At 40.8% G+C, this 22,166-nt stretch overlaps 1 protein-coding gene across 2 annotated transcripts; it reads right to left on the reverse strand.

The window, feature by feature from the left end:
- Positions 1-520: 520 nt before the first annotated feature.
- On the reverse strand, positions 521-21,507 carry LOC110055243 (uncharacterized). 2 transcript variants are annotated; one of them, XM_020761622.2, is made up of 29 exons: positions 21,269-21,507; positions 21,104-21,187; positions 19,757-19,815; positions 19,130-19,227; positions 18,661-18,735; positions 18,193-18,273; positions 17,430-17,576; positions 16,656-16,731; positions 15,975-16,076; positions 15,103-15,150; positions 14,117-14,163; positions 13,926-13,998; positions 12,715-12,791; positions 12,289-12,325; positions 11,180-11,551; positions 9,014-10,170; positions 7,495-8,538; positions 7,129-7,201; positions 6,718-6,815; positions 6,306-6,367; positions 5,161-5,350; positions 4,969-5,061; positions 4,384-4,548; positions 4,185-4,271; positions 3,731-3,802; positions 3,018-3,104; positions 2,636-2,773; positions 2,333-2,377; positions 521-1,898 (listed from the first exon to the last, which is right to left on the reverse strand). In XM_020761622.2, exons 1-29 carry the CDS (start codon positions 21,367-21,369, stop codon positions 1,854-1,856), a joined length of 4,833 nt encoding a protein of 1,610 aa, XP_020617281.2. In that variant the 5' UTR covers positions 21,370-21,507; the 3' UTR covers positions 521-1,853. The 2 variants fall into 2 exon arrangements, with proteins under 2 accessions (XP_020617281.2, XP_020617282.2); XM_020761623.2 differs by lacking the exon at positions 15,103-15,150.
- Between the last annotated feature and the right edge of the window lie 659 nt (positions 21,508-22,166).

A 22,166-nucleotide genomic window follows, 5' to 3' on the forward strand; every position in this document is an offset into this window, starting at 1 on the left:
AAGTGTCACGCGAATAAATCACGTGAATTGAGCCCGTGTTTTGATTGGTTGACAGTCAACAACACATGTTTGCCAATCGTTAAAACGTCGGATACGAGTTTGCCAACACGAAAAAGTTGGCGAAAAAGTTGGCCAGAATAGAGGCAAGTTCCATTTGTCGCCAACAGTTTGCCAACGTGTTTGCCGACTGTTTTTGTGCCGTTCACACACACCTACTTGAGTTTTCCAACTTTAATTTGCCGTGTGAAGGCCGCTTAAGATAATAAACTGCGCATCTCTCTCTCTGTGCTAAATATTCAAATAGATCAAATGTTTGGAACTTGCTCTTATGCCAGTTTTGTACCGGCTGGCCTTGATGCCTGCAATTTCCATACGGGCCTGTTTTGAGAAAATAACTCACCGACTTACCTCTTCCCCAAGCCCTTTGCAATTTCTTTTGTTCTTGATGTTTAGGCGAGCAACTGTTAACAATCCCAAACTCCATGCACAGCGTTTTAAATAAATGAAACATACAAAGCAGTTCCAGAAATGCTTTTAATCTTATTTACTTAGCTTCCTGTACAAATAATTTCTATTAACTAGGGATCTTTTATCCTTGCTATTTCCTACGCGCGAATTCTGATGACAAAAATAAAGACACTCGATCCACGCTTGAATTTAGGCATGGTGTATTTCTTTAAAAAAAATCAATAAAAAATAAACTTTCTTCAAAGAGTCAAATTCTCGATTGATCTGCCATATAAAAATTCATAATCTAATTTGAGGTTAATTAACGCATGTATCGAACCTATACAAAAAATAAACCTTGAATCAAATATTAAAAATACAGTCGATCGGCAGCACAGTGGACGCCCGTGATACAACTTACGGGAGTGTACGTTACTGGGGTCAAGGAAGCGGGGGGTACGGGTTGAAACGTAGTGTCCGCGTAAGTGGATTATAACCGATTATAACATTCAAGGCGATATGCAGTAATTTTCCAAATTGGACAGCAGATCAAATAGCAGTAACAGGTGGCTTCTATAGGATTAGTCTCCAGCTCCGGTGTACTTAAAGAGCGAGTTCGCAAGACGTCTGGAATCGAGCCTACTAGTAGTATAAAATAAAATAAAAAAAAGATGTACTTCACAGTTACGTTCAAATTTAAGGATCATCTCTCACGGCAAGTCATTTTGTACCGATGCCGCTTGCTAACTTTTGATTAATTTTTAATCTCCACAGGGATAATTCGGATCATCTAATTCTAGAAGTGGTTTGTTTAAGGTTAACCAAGTTGCAGTTCATCTCTGGTTAGCGACGTCATGTACACAACTCTCAGCTCTCTCATGCAACCAAATAACTGTAAACGAAACCGTACTGACAGAGTACCTCCCATAACTGGCACACTGGCGGTCACCTACGAGAAATTCGACTTTATAATAAAAGTTCAATCATTAGCCACATGGTCCAGCAGAGGTTTCCCTTCTCAGACTGTAATGCGAGCTCGTTGGCAAGCTGGAAATTTCCCTTTAGCTAACATAACCTCTCCTGCTATTGTTAAGCTAGCAACATAAAAAAGACATGCAATTCAGTGCCAGTGTCTTCTCCTTAGGATAACTAGTTGTCCCGTAGAACGTCACGCAACGATCTTCCAAAAAGTGAAAAAGACCAGCGTGACGCTTGTCACGTTCGCAGATGGTTCTGCCCAGACTGCGCAGGAGATTAGCATAAGCAAAGTCCACCCCAGTAGGCCTTAAGCAACAAAGAGTTTTGTTTCGTCGTTTGACAAGCCTTGATATAGGCAGTCGCAGTTGACGTCATCCCTTCCCGAAATGCTATGCACACTGTGATGACGTCATTTCTCGATTCACGGTTCAGGAAGGTGATTTCTGAGCCTGCTTGAACTGACTGAAGGCCAGCTGCAAAAAAAAAGTGAGAGAGGAGGGCCTTTGAGTGACAAAGGCATAATTAATGGGCTAACGGTGCAGGTAAAACTAAGCCAAAGGAATATCCCTAGCGAGAATCTGAGTGAAAATGCTAATATGAATGAAACTTTTGAATTGCAGGTCAGAAGCGACAGTTGTCCGTTGTTCTGTTCACTCTGTTGAGCCACGCATGCACATAGACTTGCAGGAATCTCAGGAATCTCAACAACAATGAACTCAGCAAATGACAGGAAGTGAGGATGACAAACGAGAACACGAAGCCATTCAAGTTTGGTTCCTATGAAGTAACCTGAAACTCTTCGACCAAATTGTTTCCAATTTTTCTTGCTTTACTGCAGTCATTAACCGCGACGCCTAAGGCTAGCCCAGTTCTTAGTTACAGCTTCAGTAGTTCAATGTAGCCTTACCTCAAAAGCCTGTCCTATGGTCATGGTAACTTCATTTGACAAGACCTTTTCAACAAAACAAAACACATCTTAATTTTCTCAAAAATAGAAATAACACTTGTGGCCAAACCATGGAAGTTTCACAAGGTTCGTGGAGCGTGAGGAGAAGCTCCAATCACGTGCGACAGAACAGGATCCCCTGGTCATCGCGAGTGATTCGCCCTTCACGCTCGCTGCTCGCCTCGCGCACGTTACACTCTCACGCTCCACGTTCGTCTCCCGCTCTACAGTCTCTGGGACAGGAGTTATGGCTTATTGACTTACAGTAGATTCCACCCTGAACACGTGGCAGTAATGTTTCTCCGTTTTCGCGTCCTTGGCGATGTAAGCGAACACTTTTCTGTCCTCTGGATCTTGAGTGATGTATGATATATTCCTCATGTCGTGATAGCTCACCATAATCTGCAAAAAAGTCTTATTTATCAGTTGGGTGTTTTGTTTGAGTGTGGGACAATGTGCTAGCAATGAACCTCACACGACCAGATCAACATCATCATCATCATCATCATCACCATCATTATCAACATCAACATCATCACTAACACTAACTATCAAAACGCATCACCATCTCCAATTGATTCACTTTATGACAGCATACATACAGTACTACATTATGAAGGGTAGAAAAAACAAAAGTAGTCTTTACCTTTGACCTTGCATCGATGAACTTGATTCCTTTAACCGACACAGACAGTGTCACTGAGGGAATCTTCTGTAGTTTGGCCGTTGACAGCTAAAAGAAAGTTCAAAGAAAAACTTCACACTATAGCCCCGGGTTGTTTGACAGGTGAGGTAAAATCGACATGGACGCAATCTCTGCGCCATGAGCAAGGGAAAATTTTGAGAGTGCCTTGTCGCGAGTTTTCAAGCGGTAGTTTTGCTTAGACGTTTCTAAACTCAAGTTAAATTATTCATCAAGTTTAAACAAAGGAAATCATGACCGTGACGGTGTCTGGATATCTGATCTTAATTAGCACAGATTTTTACGATATTATTGCTCCGTTTTCTCCCTAGTTTTAGCTTCGATTGAGAAGATATATCAAACACTCAAGACAGTGTTTGACCAAATTTTTAAACACCTCGAAGTTCACCAAAAATACTTCGCTGCGCGTCGTATTTCCAACTCTCTCCTCGGTTCAGTTTGGAAATTTCTCAAGTTCATTGTTTATAATCCGTGTCAATCTTCTCCATCTGCAACCATCCTTGTTCCTTTACGGTTAATTTTTATCTCTTTGGTGTTTTTCTATCTTTGAAAACTGTTATTTTCAGGTTTCCTTCAATTTAAAGATAATTTTGTACTTAGCCAAAATAACTAAAATTGTCGTGACTGAGCTCCTTTACTGTTAGATGTCACATTACCCTCATTTTACGGCAGGCGTCAATGGTAGCTTCCAGCCCTGTGATTGTCTTGACAGCATGCGACCCGAGGTACTGGAAAACAAAATAATAAGCTCTTAAACTCAAAACTAAAGGAGGTAAAGCGAGAAGGGAAAAAAATCGTCTAAATGTGAAATAAAAGAACTACAGGAATGTTAGCCTAAAGCGTTTAAGCCGTTGAAAAGTTCCAGCCCAGAATATTTTAATTAACGCTTGCTGTAGGCTGTGGGAACGTTTCAACTTTGAGCTGTCTTACCGTTTCTTCACTAGGGCTAACGCTAACAAGGAAATTCATGATTCTGATTTGATTCCATCTTACAATTGATTCATATTAGTGCTGCTGGCTCAACTTTGCATTTCAATAAAACCCAAGTTATCTACCAAATTACTTATTACAAACATCTGTCGGTTTCTTTTAACGAACGTTTTTACTCACCAGGGTGGTGTAGTTGACGCATCCTTTGATCAACACTGACGAATCGTGTTTCCACTTTTTCGATTTTCTCGGCTTTTTTTGAGGCACCTGCAAAATTAAATTGTTCTTACACTCAGCACAAAAAGCTCACTCTCTCGGACCCCACTTCATGCTGATTCAAGTGACTCGGTTTGAAAACGAGGCTGGCGTGACGTCATACCTGCTTGTTGCCAGTCATGAACTCTTCAGCAGCCGCCATCGAGTTTTCGGCGTTACTAACTGATGATACAGTCGCGGTGGCTGGCGGTTTCTCGTCTGGGCAGTACATCTTGAGCTCGGCCAGCTTCTCTTCGAGATCCGTACTGCTTTCGTCAAGGTTTAGGGCCTGATATAGATAAAACAATGATTCTAGCAACTTAATCAGGACGGGAATGTCGCTGTTTATTCAACTGTTTCCTCGCTCGTTTGCTTTTTGTCTGCCAGTTTATTTGTTTGTAGGCTAGTTCATTCCTTCCTTCCTTCCTTCGTTCAGTCATTCACACAGTTAGTCACTTAGAAAGTCTAACACGCAGGAAGGCATCCAGGCAGTCAGGCAGTCAGACAGACAGTCAGACAGTCGGTCAGTCAGTCCGTCAGACAGACAGACAGTCAGTCAGTCAGTCAATTAGTTTTTCTGTGCCGAAAGAGCCATGGTCTGATCAGAACTTTATTGCATTCACCCAGATAATTCTTAAAGAAAGTTGGTGAAGCTATGAAGACATGTTATCTGACCATGAAATTAGAAATGAAAGTAGAGAATGCTTACTTCTGGTTGGTCATTCCTTTGCGGTTCTTTTACATCTTCTTTTAACGAGGCGAGTATTCGTTTCCGATGGCCCAGAGAGTTTACTTCCAAAACCTAACAATTCAAAAGTAAATTTTGTAACTTCATTGTCTCAGAGCATTAATTCTATAAAATCAAGACAAAAATATTTTGACAGTTGTCATGGCAACTAACCGACGTCAGCTCCACTTCCCAGAGCATGTGAATTCTCTCCATGGACGTGAAGCCATTGTGCTGAAACACGTCAAAATACTCGGGAAGGCAAAGTAGCTCTAACCAGTCCTCTAAACCCTCGGGTTTGGATAAGGCCGGATCGCTAAGCCGCGGACAGACTGGTAAGGACTTCAAGGCTTCCATAATTGTCCTGTTGAGGTAACGAGAGAGTTGGTTCAAGTTTGAAATGAAAGAGATCTTACGTATACGTGACTACGACTACCTCAACAGCTACGTCACAGTTTAGCCTAGATTTTTCAAGTTTTTTGTATGTAGCCAAAAAAACTCATAATACCATGACTGAGCTCCTTTAACAGTAACATAAACCTTGCAAGGTTGCCGTACACTACAAACACTAAGAGCAAAATGTTGGCACAACAACACCCACAATAATCACTGATCTATGCTTAACTTCGAGAACATTCCTGGAACAAAGGAAGCGTCCAGTGTTGTAGAACCGTGGACTAATGAAGGACTGTTCTAAATTTCCCAGAGCTAGGCATGCCATTACTCATTCAAGTCCCTCTACAAATATATAATGCCCAGACAATGGACGGGCCAAAGAAAGTAGGTGAACAAGGGAGAGAGTGGCTTACTGCAAATGGAATTTAAGGTCATTCCCCAGTATTGCATTGCGCATCCCTACTGCGCATAATTTTACGCGTGATTAGCGCGCGCGCATTAAAAAATGGCGGCTTTTTCTTTACGGCTGGACCTCGCCATAGAGGTAAATCGTCATTTTCTCACAAATGAGTATGGTGACCTATAATTTTTTTTCTGTTGTTTTGAATTGAGTAATAAATTTCTCAGTGTAAAATAAATATGGACCAATTCTCAGTGTTAAACGAAAAACAATCGTCGGAAACGTGAATTTAGCAAGCAATCGTGACTTCAATCATGGTGCTATTATAAGGATTCATTGGGTATAAACAAGGTGCTGTTACTCCTAAACGAACATGGGAACCCCTCATTTTTATTTCAAAGTTTAAGTTCCTATAATATAAACAATCAATAGGCAAAGTTTCACAAAAATCTCAGTGCGGGTTCTATTTAAGTGGAATGACCTTAAACAGAAGTACTACAAACAATATTTGACTTCTCTTTACCTTCTATGAGAAAAGTCTACAATTCCAATGTCCAAAAGATCGTCATCTTCGAGAACTCCATTCTATGAATAAAGCACAGTTTGTTAAGAAATAGGAGGCAGCGTGGTCGCGGGTTCAAGTTCCGCTCTGACCACTAAGCTGGAGTTGTTTCTCGGTAAACCCTAGTCATGTTTGTAAATAGCCAACTGGTCTGCCTCCCGCCAGTTGGGATTTTTAAACCTATTGTGTTTATTTGAAATATTTCTTTCTTTCAGTTTAAGTGGTCATGCTAGTTGTAGCTAAGCGGATCACCGAGATGGAAGCGATGACTGCCAAAAAAGAGAAACAAAAGAGCTCTACACCAAAATACTTCTTGAGCTTCTTAACAAAGAAAGAAAAAAACGTGGAAACAACCAAACGAAGGTCTACCTACCAAAAAGTTGATATCGTCAAATCCATTCGCCATCATGGACGACTCGTACTGATCAAGATCCAACGCCTTAAGCCAGCCAGGAACAGTTTCTGCTTTGCCTGTTACACAGATAAGATCAACATCTGAGTTCTCCTGACTGTTTGTCATACATTTCTATAAATCTCTTTGAGAGAATTTGGACACACACCGTCCGCGCCTCGCCCTGCAACCTCCGCCTAACAGAGGTTCTTGATCAACATTTGCATCTCCCCTTGTATATAAATTATCTTCAGAGAATTTGACTGGCGTGAATGAAGGTCATTCAGGTTCAAGACTTTCCTAATGTAGTTTGTTATCACAACAAAAAGGTGGGGATAGGGGAAGACAAAGAATGGTGTAAACGAAAAAAAATCAGTGAGATCTAAGACCTACCCGCATTAGCGATCTGTTGCTCCAAAGTCTGAGGCACTTCGATTTGACCAATAGAAGATAGAAAAGCTTCGATCTGAAGAAACACAGACAGTTGTTATCGCCTACAAGATCGCTCTCGCCAGTATTTCGTGTTTTCATGAAGCTACTGTTGCTGAAGATACAAGATAGTATACATCGGACATTTCCTAGTTGCCTTTTGCCTCTGTGTCAAAATCAGTCTTAGTGCGAAATCATTCATATAGAAATGTGTTTCCCCTACAGGTTCATTTTCATGCAAATCAAACTCGTTTTCATATGAAAGGTTTTGCGCGACGACTCGTTTTGAAACAGAGGCACAAGGTAACTCGAAAGGGCTTATTAAAATACCTTTTCCCATTCTTCTCTCTCGTCCATGGGGCTATCCGCTGACAGTGTGCTTAACCTGTAGGACCTAGGCCTTTCTGCAGATGCTTCTCTCTTGACGACGCTGCCGTTCTCGTGGGGCTGATTACCGTTGGCTTCTGCCGCGTCGTCGCCTTGTTTGAACAAAACGTTCTCGTAAATCAATGGCGATGGTTTGACGTCGATTTCAGCCTCGGCTCCGTCTGGTGCCTGACGCTCGCTGTCCGGCGCAGAGTTTGTGTCAGTGAAAATGTCCTCTCGTGAAGAGTACGGCGAAAATCTCTCGTGCAGCTCGGCAAAATCGCTTTTCTTTGGGCTTTCGGTCTTTGGCGAAAGGGCGGCGGCAGGGGGAAAACTGAACGGATCTTGATTTCTTCCAAAAGAACCTGAGCCATTTTCATCTTTCCTAGCATCGCCGCGCTTTGTTGTGTACTCCTCGTCGTGTAAGCTGTCACTGCGCGGAAGAACCTTCGGTTTGGACTTCTTACGTGGCATGGGACGGGGGGGTTGTGGTTGTTGGGATGGTTCATCCTTGACATTTTCAGGATCCTCTGGGATCGTTGACATGTCTGAGGGTTGAAGAGCCCCGAGCGCTTCAAACACTGATTCTTGAGCAGTGTTGGGTGACGGTGGCGAGAAAGGTGGTGTTAAGACCGACTCCGACGTAAATGATATCTCGCTTGAGGTGGTACTCTCTCTGTTCTTTGTCTCACTAGGTCCTACTGCCGTAGTCGACAGTGTGCAATACTCCCCCCCGGAACCTCGCGCACTCATTTGCCGGACTCTCTCCCAGTCTATGGTTCCCTTTTCGGAAGGACCTTCAAGGCGCACTTGCTCGTAGGTCCCTTGCTTAGGGGGCCTTCCCGGTGACGGCGGTTCTTGCCTCATGACGGGGTGCCAGTCTGAATATTCGTTTTGTCTGCGTGGAGGGACCTTGGGGAGGGCTGGTTCGTGCTCCTTTTCAATCCACTGCACTTCACCACTGCTTTGGGACTGAGGCGCGGCAGCTACGCCTGGCCGGGGAGGTATCTGTTATGGATATCAAAGAAAACATTTTTTTTCTGTGAAAAATGACGGGGAGGTTGCTAAAAAACAAGAAGTCAGGTAGCTATAGAACAGGGACAGATGATCAGATTGAATTACATAAAAATTCACACTTCATGCTTAAGTCAAGAAATCAGCACAAGTTTCAATTTTCTCCCGACGTTCGATCTTTTTTCAGCCGCAAAATTTTCTCATCCCCTCCACTCTTTCCTCCACAAAGGCTTTTCGGGTGGGGAGAATCCGCTGAGCGATATGAGTGCAGATCATTCGACTTTATACCTACACACACCTCGCACAGCGGTTTTCTATAACGAACGTTTCGACCTCTGCGGAGGGGAGAGAGTTCCCCCCCCCCCTCCCCCAGTTTCCGTGAATTAGCGCAACAAAGGAATTTTAAGACATAACAGGTTCACAAAGACTCGTTTTAATGTGGTGAGCGTAAACAAAATGGCAAGCTCACCGGTGGCACGTCCCTTGGAGGTGGAGCAATCTCGTATACAGGCGATGACATAATAGGTGGCACTTCATACAAAGGTGCCGACACTGAGGTGTTCACTGAGCTAGATGGTTGCTGGGCCATTTGCGCTGATCCTGTCTGGGACCCTGTTCTTTGTGGACCGACCATAGAATACAGAGATGCTGACACTGGAATGCTCATCGAGCCAGATGGTTGCTGGGTCATCTGAGTAGATCCTGCCTGGGACCCTGTTCTTGGTGGATCAACCATAGAATACAGAGGTGCCGACAATGGAATGTGCATTGAACCAGATGGTTGCTGGCTCACCTGCGCTGATCCTGCCTGGGACTCTGCTGTTTGTGGACCAACCATAGAATACAGAGGTGCCGACATCGAAATGTTCATCGGACCAGATGGCTGCTGGGTCATCTGCGGTGATACTGACTGAGACCCTGTTCTTTGCGGACCAACCATAGCGAGAGTTTCGTAATCTCCACGGTCGGCAACCTGCTCCTGGAGTTCCGCCGGTGGGGCCAGTATTTCGTACTCAGTATTGTCTGGAGGGCCCATAGGCTCGTACCCTGCCAAAGGGGCAAAAGGCTGCATTTCAGGTGCAGAATCACTAGGTAAGGAACCTGGCTTTCGTAGCCGTACAAATTCATATCCTTCAGCATCCAGGGGGCAGGGCTTCTCTCCTTGGGCCCTGGCACCTGAAGCTGACGAGGTATGAAGCCCTGCGGTGCTTCTTTTCTCCTGGGGTACTTGACTCGGCGGTGGTACCACATCATATGAAGGTTGATCCAGAGTAGCTTTTCGTGGCGGAAGTGTCACAAGGTCGTAAGCAGAATCTTGGCGGAGCGGCTGATTTGACTGCTGTGGAGTTCCAATGGTGGTATTTTCGTATAAATCAAACGACTGGCCCCTTGATGTTCTAGAGGAGACTTGGCTGGGTGTGTCATCCCCCTCCTGACCGTTTCCTTTACCTCTTAAATATGAGGAGGGGACTTCATAGATACTTGGCTGTCTACTTGAACTCAGTCTTGACCCCTGTGGTGATCCAACCAAGTCATAGCTGTCATTGTTCTGTCTCTGAGCTCGTGAAAGCTGTTGATTTGGCTCGCCAACCAAAAAATAGTCAGGGTTATCTTCACTAACCATTCCTTTAAGAAGACAAACATGATGTTTGACAATATGGTCAAAAAATAATGGAAAGCAGTAAGCATCATTAGTGTCCAACTCCACTCAGTGGAGTAGAAACAACACATAGATCTCCTTATTGTAAAAAAAAAAGGTAAAGTCTGCATACGAGCCACGTGGCCTATCAGAGCTGGAGTTTATCCCAGTTTCTGTAACATGAAGTGACCAGGAGTAATTTCTACTCCCCCTGGGTGGGATACTACTCCATTGCAGGGTAACCCCCCAGCATAAAATTTGCCGTTACCCATTTAAACACCTGTGTGGAGGGAGGCTTTGCGAGTGTTAAGTGTCTAGCCCAAGAACACAACACAACGTCCCCCACCAGGGCTCATACCTACAGTAGACCGCTCAATCTGGAGTCGAGCACATTAGCCATGGAGCCACTGTGCCTCCATCTCATTGTGCTGCATTGCTATATATGTGCTACCAAGGACTCCTGGTGAACTAGGTCAATGAGGCCCTGCTAACCAGGAGATCTGACCTGAAAGGCACACATTTATAGGTTCAAACCTTTTCAGGGACTGGATCTTGCAGTCTCCGATTATCCCATGGTCATGACATAGATGAAATTTAACATCATATCAACATACCACTGTGTTGATATTTTGACAAGAATTAAATACTGCTCCGTGATAGCCAAGATGAAATGAATCAAATCCTGTGCTGTGATTGGCTACCCAAGCTGGCAAGATGGTGCCATCTTGCTGCCATCTTGCCCACTTGGGGCTACCTGCATGAGACCACCTGCTATGTCCAGCAAGAAAAGAGTGTTCTTTTCCCATATAATAAATCCTTTATTGACCAAGCTTGTTTGGTCAAGATGGCTGGGCATAGGCCTCAAACTTTGTTGGTGTGTTTATGGACCTTGACTCCATCTTGGTCCATAAACACGCAAAAAAAGAACTTGGCCAATATCCAATCATCTTGACCTCAAACTTGGTCAATAATCCATACATAAAATTTAATATCTACCTGATATGGGTAAAGGTTCACTTTCCTCGCCAGAGGATGGAAATCCAAGACAGGAATAATCATCAAACACTGTTTGAGAAGACGCACCCATTTTAGCTGGTAAAAAGTTCTCCCCTTCGTTTCGGACTTTAGCATAAGCACTGTCAGGGCGCAGCGGGCACCGTGCATTGGCAACTGCCCCAGGCTGTGCCGGAGAGCCAAGGAGGGAGTACCCTGCTCTGACCTCCTGAGCACTTAGCATAGGAGAAGGCTCTTCAGGAGGCCCTAGGAGGGCATACCCTCTACCAGCATTAGACAAGTGGACATTGTTTGGAGATCTGGACCCCACTTCGTCATATCTAGTCCAGTCAAAAGAGTGTCTGCCTGAAGTGCCTGTGAATTAATTCAAACTACAAATAAGTCTGTTGCAATGCTTTGGACATGGACAGCATAAAGATTAACGAGGTCACAGCTGATTGTCAGCATACACTGATTCAGTTATTACTAACATTGTTTACCATTTGTTTACAGAAACTGGTTTGTCAGCAGTTGTGCAAATGGTAAGCAAAAATGCCTGTTGGTTACTTTCATCCAGATTAACCATTTACCATTTACTTATCAACCTCCAATTTACCGAGAGAGCCTGGGACAAATTCAATCTGATCATAATTCCAAGATGGTGGTAAAGAATTGCAAATGGTAAGCACATTTTTCATTTGGATATTTCGTTGGAAATTTTGGACTGAACCTATCGAGGTAAAGTCTGCCAGGCATTAAATTCGCCAGTACCCATTTATGAACCTGGGTAGAGAGAGGCACCGTGAGAGTGAAGTGTCTTGCCCAAGAACACAACACAATGTCCCCGGCCAGGGCTCAAACCCAGACCGCTCGCTCCTGAGTCCAGCACACTAACCATGAGGCTACCACACCTACCTCCTTTTTCATTTTTTCGAACAGTTTTTGGTCAGTCAAGCCAAAATAATCTTCCTATTCACATTCTGATTGAAATGTCTGGAATTTTCATGTAAATGGTAAACAACTATTAACTTTTTATTCCCAAGTGTGCTCAACATCTAATTTCCCCTTACACAGATTATGGCAGTCAGTCCCCTCATGGGTAAACAACTCACCTGTAGGCGGTGGAACGGTATCATAACTGGTTTGCATCTGCAAACAAAACATTATTTTAAATGCATTTAATAATAACATGGTGTGAATAGCCTCTCTAATTCCTCAAGATCAAACAACACTGCTCAGTTGTGGGGGTGCTGTTGTAAAATCTTGCAGAGACTGTTCTCTGTAAAAGAACTTCACCAATAATGAAATGGATACATGTATATATATATAAGATGCTTGAAATATGGTGCTCTATTGTACAAGCTATAACAATGAAATTTTATTTCTTTCCAGTTGAATATCACACAAAGAATGACATCAACACTGCTAGCTGTCTCTTTACTGGCCACCTTCTCTTCACTATAAGATTGTCACTAAATCAAATAGGGTAATTTTCAGATTCAAAGGGTAGGCTGAGTTCTTTGACTTGTGTAACTCACCAAAGATTCCTGTTTTGTTCTCAGAACTGGAACCGAATCATATGTGCCAGATCTCCGAAGCAGGTCAGAGTCAAAAACTGTTAATGAAGAAATTAGCAAACGAATGAGAACTTCAAACTTTAATGGTCATTATGATGCAGCTTTAGAGTGACTAGACAGGGTGTAGTGACTTTTGTTGATTGTTGCTGGTTTCGAATTTCTACACAAATAACAGCTAATCTAGGATACAGCTAAAACCTTTGCGAGGAGAAATCTTCTTTCAATGATTGCCCTCTTTGTGATAAGTACTTTCCTCTGTATGTGTTTTTGACACTCACACCAACTAAAGTAGTTTAACTAAATCAATCAGGTTTAGGTTTTTTTGTCCCTTTGCGGTCATTTTGAGAAGACAAATTTCAAACCACCTTGCTAACATACAGTATTTATTCAATTAGATTTTTACCTGGTTACGTTGTGGGGTGTGCATGGTAAGGGCAAATAATTTTTAACCTTGTTTAGTTTAACCACTTTTAAACATGTTCTTCAAACAAAAGCCTCCCTTTCATTTTAGACATTTCAGTACTTATATCAAAAAGAAACATCAAAGCAGGGGTTTCATTAAGGGCCAGGCACCAGACAAATTGACTGGCCGTGAGGACAATTTTGCCCAGCTGGTTTGACCATCTGGCGGAAAGTTTTTCTTACAACATAAGAAGTTCAGTTCTAATATAGTTTTGCCCTCGTGTGAAAACCACATGCCCTCCTGCTAAAAACGTTTTAATGAAACCTCAGATGAAAGTGCCCTCTCCCAACTAATCACTAAAGGCAACGAACGGGTGGCAATTGGTCCTTCAAAAACCATATGGGTCTCACAAAAATTCCGGAGAATTTTGTAGGTCTCCCAGTCTTTTTTTAACGCTTACGTGCTTCTCACAATCTCAATTTTTTTAACAAAGCTGTCTCGGAGTCTCAGTTTGTTTGCAAGGCTAACAAAGCCTCAAAGTCCAATTTGTTTGTATGTTTTAATTTTACACATGACATCTGAATGTCTTGGGGTGTGAACATCTCGAGCTTGCATTTAAAACACTTTGAAGTCTCAGTCTTGCAATTTCAAAAGTCAAAATGTCTCGAGCTCACATAAAGAAACGCTAGTCTCATCATCTTGCAAAGTCTCACATTCACCATTCACCACCTCTAAATGACCACCCTCCCTCGTTAAAAGGGGGACAAACCTTGTCGATTTGGTACATTTTCATAACTCAGTGTCCTTGTGTACATTGCTGATTTAGGTCGATCTGAAAATCCCTAAAATGGAAAGATACAAGATGGCCAAGTTACGTTCAGGTTCTTTTGATTGTTAGTAGACATACATGGAATACAAAAAAATACAGAATACAGTAAAACTAAATCGAGTTTGACTCACAGGGAAAGTGTTTGATGTCCTAGAAGTCCTTGTATTCGGTCTGAATTCTATTGAAAACAACAAGAAGTATTATTTATACATGTAAGCCAAAAGGGTTACCACGTTTTAAGTAATGTAACATACAACTTGCATCAAACACAAGAGACATGTTCTATTTAGATTTTCAAATTCCATGAAGAGAGCTGAAAATAAGTTATGTACATAGTAGGGTATTTTTTTTCAAGAAATTGATGGTGTTTGGTATTATTTTTATTAAACACTGTGTCAAGTATTTGATAGAGTTTGATACTATTTCCTCCAAAAAAAAAAAAACAAATACGCTGCATCATTTATCAGTTTGAGAAACCTGTCACAAGATACAACAGGAGTTTAAAAACTGAGAGAAAACGATATGTTTTAATAATATCAAGTGGTCACAACCTCAGAACCAGAGTGTTTGGAGAGAAAAGATACTGTTTCAAACTTGATGGAGATGATGCTAACCAAATTGGCAGTGATGCAAGCTCCTCGGACAAATTACCGAGTTCTCTCACAAGACAAACCCATGAACTTACATCACTAGGACGCTTTAAAACAAAGCTATAGAAGATCTGGGTTACTAAGCCACATATAATTTGGTTCAAGTGTATAACAAACACAGTGTCACTTCAAAACTGAATGTAGCAGCTTTCAGTTGTGAGAATAGTTTCCTATGTTTCTTATGCATAAACATGTTTTGCTCATTGTCAACATCATCTTGAAGGTGACTCTTGCAAATAACAACAACATACTAAAAACTAAACGAGCTGAGTAGTTACAAGAATTATTACGCTTTAAATCAGTTGTAGGAAAAATAAAGAAAAGAAGAGGTAGAAAGAGAAAAAAAATATATAGATACAAATATAAAAAGAAATATAAGTAGTAACAGTACCAGCTCTAGACAGAGCATTGTTTAATAAAGAGCGATAGCAAATGACGTAATGATGCAAAAGGTGAATTACACTCACCAGTACATTGTCGTTTTAAGCTAGATACTGGTTCTTTGAGACTGCACGCTGGTTAGCAACAATTATAAGAAAATTAATGATTCAGTAATTATTATTCATTAGCCAAAGTAATCATCACAAAGGTCAGAATGTGATTAACTATTAACAAATAAATTAAAACAACAGTGTGTTAGTCACAGTACATAGACAAATGTTAATGGAACATAATTAACTCCAGTTACAAATTAATTACTTACAATTAATTTATTTATTTCACAAGTTAGATTCACAATTATAGAAATGTTAAGCTTCCAGCTATGTTTATTCATGATCATGCATCGTTCATCGCTGTCTAGTGTATGTTTCTTGTTACAAAAGAAAATATTGGTCAAGAAGAATTCTTTATGCTTCGGGGGTTTTAATCCTTATATAATATCAAATAAGGAAGCACATATGAAACTTCAATATGCAAAGCAAGATAGCATTTCGTCTCATTGACACTTGCCAGAAGGTATAACTAGTTAATTAATTTATTTATTTAACACAAGTTAAATCTAGTGCTAATAGGGTAGCATATTTTTTACAGTACTGCTGCAAAAGGCAAGGTCCAGCTGTGATTCAGCCTGTAAAGCTAGTGTCCCATCAAACTGGCACTTATCTCCAGTTTCTACAACAGAAAGTAACAGAGTGTTCTCCCTCCCCCCAGCATCAAATTTGCTATTACCCATTTATACATCCAGGTGTGAGAGAGGCACTGCGAGAGGAAAGTGCATTGCACTAAGACATAACACAATGATCTCAGCAGCAAGGACTGAAGCATGGACCAGTTGAAACAGAATACAGTGCACTAACCATTATGTCACTGCACCTTCCTACAGTACAACAAAACTCACCATAAATAAGACTTTCTATCTCTCTTGTCTTTGCTGAGGGGTGAGCAGCCAACAGATCTGTAACTGTCTTGTTGTTGCTGTCCACCACTGTGATGTCAGCCCCTAGAATTTGAAACACAAAAGCCCAGTGATCAAGCCATAACAAATTAACAAACGAAGTTAATATGTAAACAAAGTTCAATATGTAAACAATATGCAAACAAAGTCAAATTTTCAGCCTACATGTAAATGGACTTCCATGTGACTTAACTATATAAACATAACTGTATTGTCTAATAGAAACTAACACTACAACAGTACATTATAAGAGTACATTCACTGAAACTGGGACCACCCAGACCATGAAAACCAAATTATGACAGAACTGAAACAATAGAATACAACATTTTCAAATCCAGTGCATAAACTGTTTGGTACATTTGATTCACTGAATTTGAAAATGTTGGAATTTATTGTTTCAGTTCTGCCATCTGATTGGTTGTCATTGTCTGGGTGGCCCCAGTTTCAGTAAACACACTGTAAGTTTTGCCACCTGTTTGTGTTTTTTTTTTTTTTTTACTTTCCAGAAATTTACATTTGCAGTCAGATAATGAAATTAAATACATTCAAGTTCAGTAGCCCATCAGGCTGACACTTATCTATAGTTTCCATGACATAAAAAGACTATGAGTAAACACTCACCACACTGTAAGAGAAGATTGACGACATCCACTTTACCAAACAAGGCTGCTTCATGAAGAGCTGTTCCAGAGGTACACTGTAGATCATGATAATTTTAAATACAAGTTAATAATCAGCTTTGATTTTATCAGCTGCATTCACCATTTGTTCAATGTTTTAACCAAATGGTTAAAAAAAAAATAACTTGGTTGCACCTTTTGCAGAACCTGTTGTAACCAAAATACCAAATGTTTCCAAGTCAAATCACTGACAGAACCTCTTCTAAGCGACTGTGACTACTTTTAGAGCTAATGAATGACACTTGTCTTATTGTTTTTACACTCCCATAAGCGACACCTTCAAGACTATCCTATGACTTCCCAAGCAGAAATTGGAAAACCCAGCTGTCAGATTATCACAATGTCAATGTTGTCAGATTGGCACTACAACAGATCTATGAAATTTCACAGTAAGAGCTACCAGATGTCTTGCAACATGAATACAATACAGTACTGTTCTTTTTTTTTAACAAAATTCCCCATATACGTGGTGACTGGAAGTTTCTTAGATGGCTTTAGACAAACTTGTCTAGTGCATTGACAAGTCTCTATACTTATAGGCTTTTCTGTTCTATAATATAGAAGCTTAAAATTTCCACCCGCTGTGGCATAAACCCTCATGAGCCACCACCTCCCATAAGCAGCCATCTTAGTCTGACATTTTGGGTGGTTGCGTACAGGAGGTTCAACTATACTCAGCTACATACAGATTGCTGTCTCTAGCAAACATACTTACTGTTAAGTTAACACCCATTCCACAACTAAGGAAGTAAGATACCACATTCATGTGACCATTTCTGGCGGCAAGATGAAGAGGGGTGTGCGTCCTGACTACATTCACATCCTCAAGCAGATTGGGATGGTAGTTTAGCAGTTGCTTAACCTAAACAGAAAAAAAAACTCTTACCTTTCATATTCACCTTACCTCATGTATTTATCCCTGATTAATACCATTGTTGCAGTTTAAAATGTACTTTAGGCCAGAATGATTTCAAAATACTTCAATTTTTTGTCACAGGGGATCAGGGAATCTGGGGCTAACAACTTATAAATATTTTCAGACCAACAACATTAGAAAATTTGCAATGATTGTTTGCATGGCCTGGTGGAGATGAAGGCGGACTACTGTACAAAGTCAGGGATCAGATGTTCAAATTTGGTTGAGTGCAAAATATCAAAAGGGGAGGGGTTGATACGGGAACCTAGCAACGTAGGGTAGCGTTACAGACTGAGGGGGATGGGTAGTGCACTTGTTATTATTTTTAAGAACCCCAAAAGAGTGAAAAATAAAAACTGGTTGGAACCATTTAACGTAGATTGAAAGCATTCTGAAACACTAACACAATCCTCAAATCACAAGTACAGAAGCAAGAAGTGGTGTGGAGAAAAAAGTAACCTTCCAAATCAAACAAGGCCTAATGTATTTGATTCATTCTGTGATTGTTCAAGTAAAATTAACAAAGCTTTTTATTTACTAGTAGTAAAGATAATTCACTCACAGTTTCCATTCTGCCATACTGAGCTGCTAAGTCAAGAGGTGATTCTTGGCGACCATTACGAATGTAAGGGTCAGCATGATTCTACACAATGAACACATCAAAACAATACTGTTAAAGTGCTTATCACCAGCATCATCGCCATCATCATTATAGAATTCTTAGTTCAATTGATTTCTTGAAAAATATCTTTTTGACAAAGGAGGTAAAATTACCTGAGAACTTCCTTAAAGAATGCACAGAGAAATCAACGTAATTTCAATAAAAAGTTACTAAGTCAGAATAATAACACAAGCTAGTGATTAGGCCTTGTTTTGAAGCTATGATTATTTGGACCCGCTGAATTCCTTTGCACAAACAGAAAAGGTTCCTTCTCTGGACATACATGAACATGTATACTGATGAGAAGAACAACTCAGAACTTTGATTCTAAAATTAATCATTTTCACCCTTCTGGCTTACAGTGCATACCTCAAGCAATACAGCCACAACAAGGCTCTGGCCAAACTGGGAAGCTGAATGCAATGCTGTGTCTTCAGTGCCATTCTGTTACAAGGAGAGAAGCAAAGTTAACATGACAATAGGTAATGTCCAAAGCTAGAACAATTCAGCTGGACACTTGTAGCTCCCAGTCAATCTCTCTTTTCATAGGCAAAAGCAGAGGATGATGTTTCTCCCTTCAATTCAGTTCATGTTGATCAGCTTCAGCCAATAAATTTATTATACCAACTCTATAGCAACAATATCCCATGCAAGCTAAGAGCCTGGTACTGACTAATTTCACTGGCTGAGAAGAGCTTATCACTGGCTAAAATTTCATTACAAAACAAAAACTGAAATGACACACTCGTCAGGTAAGACTACCATGCTGAGCTTGTTAATGAGCCTTCCACATCCCTGTTACAGCATGCACTAATGTTGTCCATCATATATAACTTGCCTGTTCATTAACATTTGCTCTAGATGGTCCTGTGTTTATCAGCACTCTAGCCACATCAGCATGACCATTCCACGCAGCCAAGTGAAGGGGATAGTTCCCTATAGTACATAAAATATCGCAACAAAAGTATGATGCCTGCAGCATGTTAAATTCTGCTATGTGCAATAACATTAAGTCGAGCTTAAGTTTAGTTCAGCATCACTCAAACAAAGCTGTTATTACAGTTATCAGCAGTCTGGCAAACAAAAAAGGCCAAAGGGTCAGTTCTGCTTTGTACTGACCCACTCTCCTTGTTTGTATGCCTTTTTAAACAAAAGAATATTTGACCACAGGTTCAACTGTAATAGCACCTAATATAATGTTGAATCGAGAGATTACCACCTTAACCATTACACCACCCCACCTTCAGTTGAACCTTGATATCTTGTACTTGGATTCCTGACTATATTATAAAGCTATCTAAAGCTGCTATCTCAAACTCAAATCATTTTTCTTAGACATATTCTTAGATTCTGTCATTTATGATTGACTATCTCAAGCCACTGCTTTCTCAAATTTTTTTTCATTTCTTGTGAGAGTTTGAGATAATGGGGTTCAAATGTAACCAAAATGAAAATCTATGCTTACCAGAATTATCTGGAATGTTTGTAGAGGCATCATATTTCAGAAGAAGCTCTGCTGATGACCTGGAAATGAATGTGCAATAAGAGTGGACATTACATGAGACCATACCATAAAAGCACTCCTGAAGCTGAGAGACAAAGTAGCATTACCATAATCATAGTGACTGTAGGTACACGTCAGTGCAGTACAAGGTAACTAAGTAAAGGTATAGCCTGCATTTGAGCCTACTTGGTCAATCAGACCACTGGTCATCTCTGGTTTCGAGGGCATGAACTGATACCAGAGGAATAATTCTGCTCACTCCTGGATGGGAAGCTACTTATAGCCCAGGGAAGGGGGTTACCCAGATTATTTCACTGATATCCATTTTTATTTAAAACTGGATCGTTGGATAATGCAATTCAAGAGTTTTCAAAGGCTCAGCCACCATGGGTTATGAGCCATTATATCGTGCTCTACAAATATGGTAAGCATATGCCTGATTTTTGGGGCATTTTTATTTTTATTTTAGTCTATTTTTCTATATTTGGGGGCGTTTTTAATAAAACAGTTATTTCACTCGCGCTTGTTGGTTATGAGATGACTAAAGTCAACTTGGCGCTACAAGCCTCATTGACTATCTACCATCTCATATCCAATGCACGCTCGTGGAGTAATTGTTAAATATACCTGGGTGAAGAGCTAGAGGCAGTGTAAGAATAAAGTGACTTGCCTCAGACACTTTACTTTATAAGGTCAACAGTACTAGGTCAACATCCCAAACCCATTTTATAAAGGTTTTTATACAAGTCGAACCTAACTGCTAAAGGCTACCTCGACCCACAACGGCCACCTCTACTGCAGCAGGACATTTTTGTCCCAGTTGAGAAATTAACTCTTATTTTAACCTCCTAACAATGGCTACCTCTCCACTATTTCCCCAAGGTGGCCACTGTCAAGAGGTTTGCCCATGCTGGTGAAGATAAAGAGGACTAATGCCCTAGTGTATGACAAAGAGGTGCCTACATGGATAATTTTGATAATTCACAAATAATATTAAGGCACACAGACCCATATCACATAGCATACAGTAGTTAATTGAAACTGAAAACACTGTTTTGAGGAATCAATTCAATCAAACATAATTCTACAGTACTTCCACAAAGTAACTAAATAAATAAATCTGCTTAAATAAACACTGGTTGAAAAACAACAATAATTTCAAGCTTGTACCCCAATGATTTTGAATCTAAAACTCGTATGGAATAACCTCGTTCGATTTGGGTCGATCATTTAGTGAGTGACAGTAAAGCTTATAAGCTTGCATGCTGCAACAACTTCAGCGATTAAATTCCTTCATAATTTATGTACCTGTGGCCATTTAACGCTGCATAATGAAGCGGAGTGTAACCAAGCTCGTCTTGATGATTTGGATTTACAGTCTTGCTCATTAAACTGCAAAAACGTGAATGCGATCAGTGAATTGTGAATGAGCTTTCATTTCCTGTCAAACTGTTTCAGGCAGCACCCAAATACCTTTGGATCCCTGACTTCCTCGCCTTGTGCCCGAGAATCTTTTCGATGTGTGCAACATTTCCAGTCTTTGCTGCTTGTAGAAGGTCCTGCTCTTTCCCCATGGTACCCGTGTAGGTGAGAGAATGGCTGCCTTCGTGCAAAACACAATCACCATTTGTTTGCGATAAGTTACCAGATCAAATCCGCCATGTTGTTTTGCGTTGGCCCTTTTCGTTGACTCCCGAGGTTGGTCTCGCTCCAGTCCTTATCCCATGATTGCGTTATTTTCGAGTGACCCAGAAAAAGTGAACGAACGAACTACACAAGAAATGTACTCCTTCACTCAGTCCAGTGATATTTGGTTTTAATTTCATCATCCAGATTTCTGAAATAATTTTAAAACATGGATGTAGTTGTGCAGCGATGGCAAAAACCAGAAAACTAAAGATAGACTTCCGGGTTTGACTTTATAATTAAGTGGCAATCAAGCATAACAAATTAAATACTTCTCCTAGACATTTGGCTGTTCTCAGTTCTTAAATTACTTACTACCTGCTCATCTGATTGTAAGGGAAACGTTATACGTAGTGTTTTTTTTGTTGTTGTTGTTTGCTTGTTTTGTTCAAGCGCGGCAGCGCCTTGCAACATCTCAATCCGCGCGCGCGGTTCTACCGGACACATAAGTTAACGAACAGGCAATGGTCTGAAAAGAAGGAGTTGGGCCAATAAACTGATCATGACTACACTGAAAATGGTTGCGAAAGGATTATTTCATGACACCATTGTTATTATTATTTATTTTATTTCTTTATTTTATTTTTGTCAATTGAGTTAGTTGGAAGTGACTTGGCCGGCAAAAAAGGGATATAGCCAATTGAAAATACTCTCTCTAGCCCGTGCGCTAATGGACAAGCCCTAG

The sequence above is a fragment of the Orbicella faveolata genome, unplaced genomic scaffold (assembly GCF_042242905.1).
Source record: "Orbicella faveolata isolate gen_17 unplaced genomic scaffold, um_ofav_v1 contig_2, whole genome shotgun sequence".
In the NCBI taxonomy this organism is placed as follows: Eukaryota; Metazoa; Cnidaria; class Anthozoa; order Scleractinia; family Merulinidae; genus Orbicella; species Orbicella faveolata.

Excerpts from the sequence above, each read along its gene's own strand:
- LOC110055243 (XM_020761622.2), bottom strand. The coding sequence starts at position 21,369 with ATGGGGAAAGAGCAGGACCTTCTACAAGCAGCAAAGACTGGAAATGTT. Across the intron at positions 18,736-19,129 it reads GAGCAAATGTTAATGAACAG|AATGGCACTGAAGACACAGC; the intron begins GCAAGTTATATA and ends TCCTTGTAACAG. Across the intron at positions 16,077-16,655 it reads CAATCTTCTCTTACAGTGTG|GGGCTGACATCACAGTGGTG; the intron begins GTGAGTGTTTAC and ends TTCAAATTCTAG.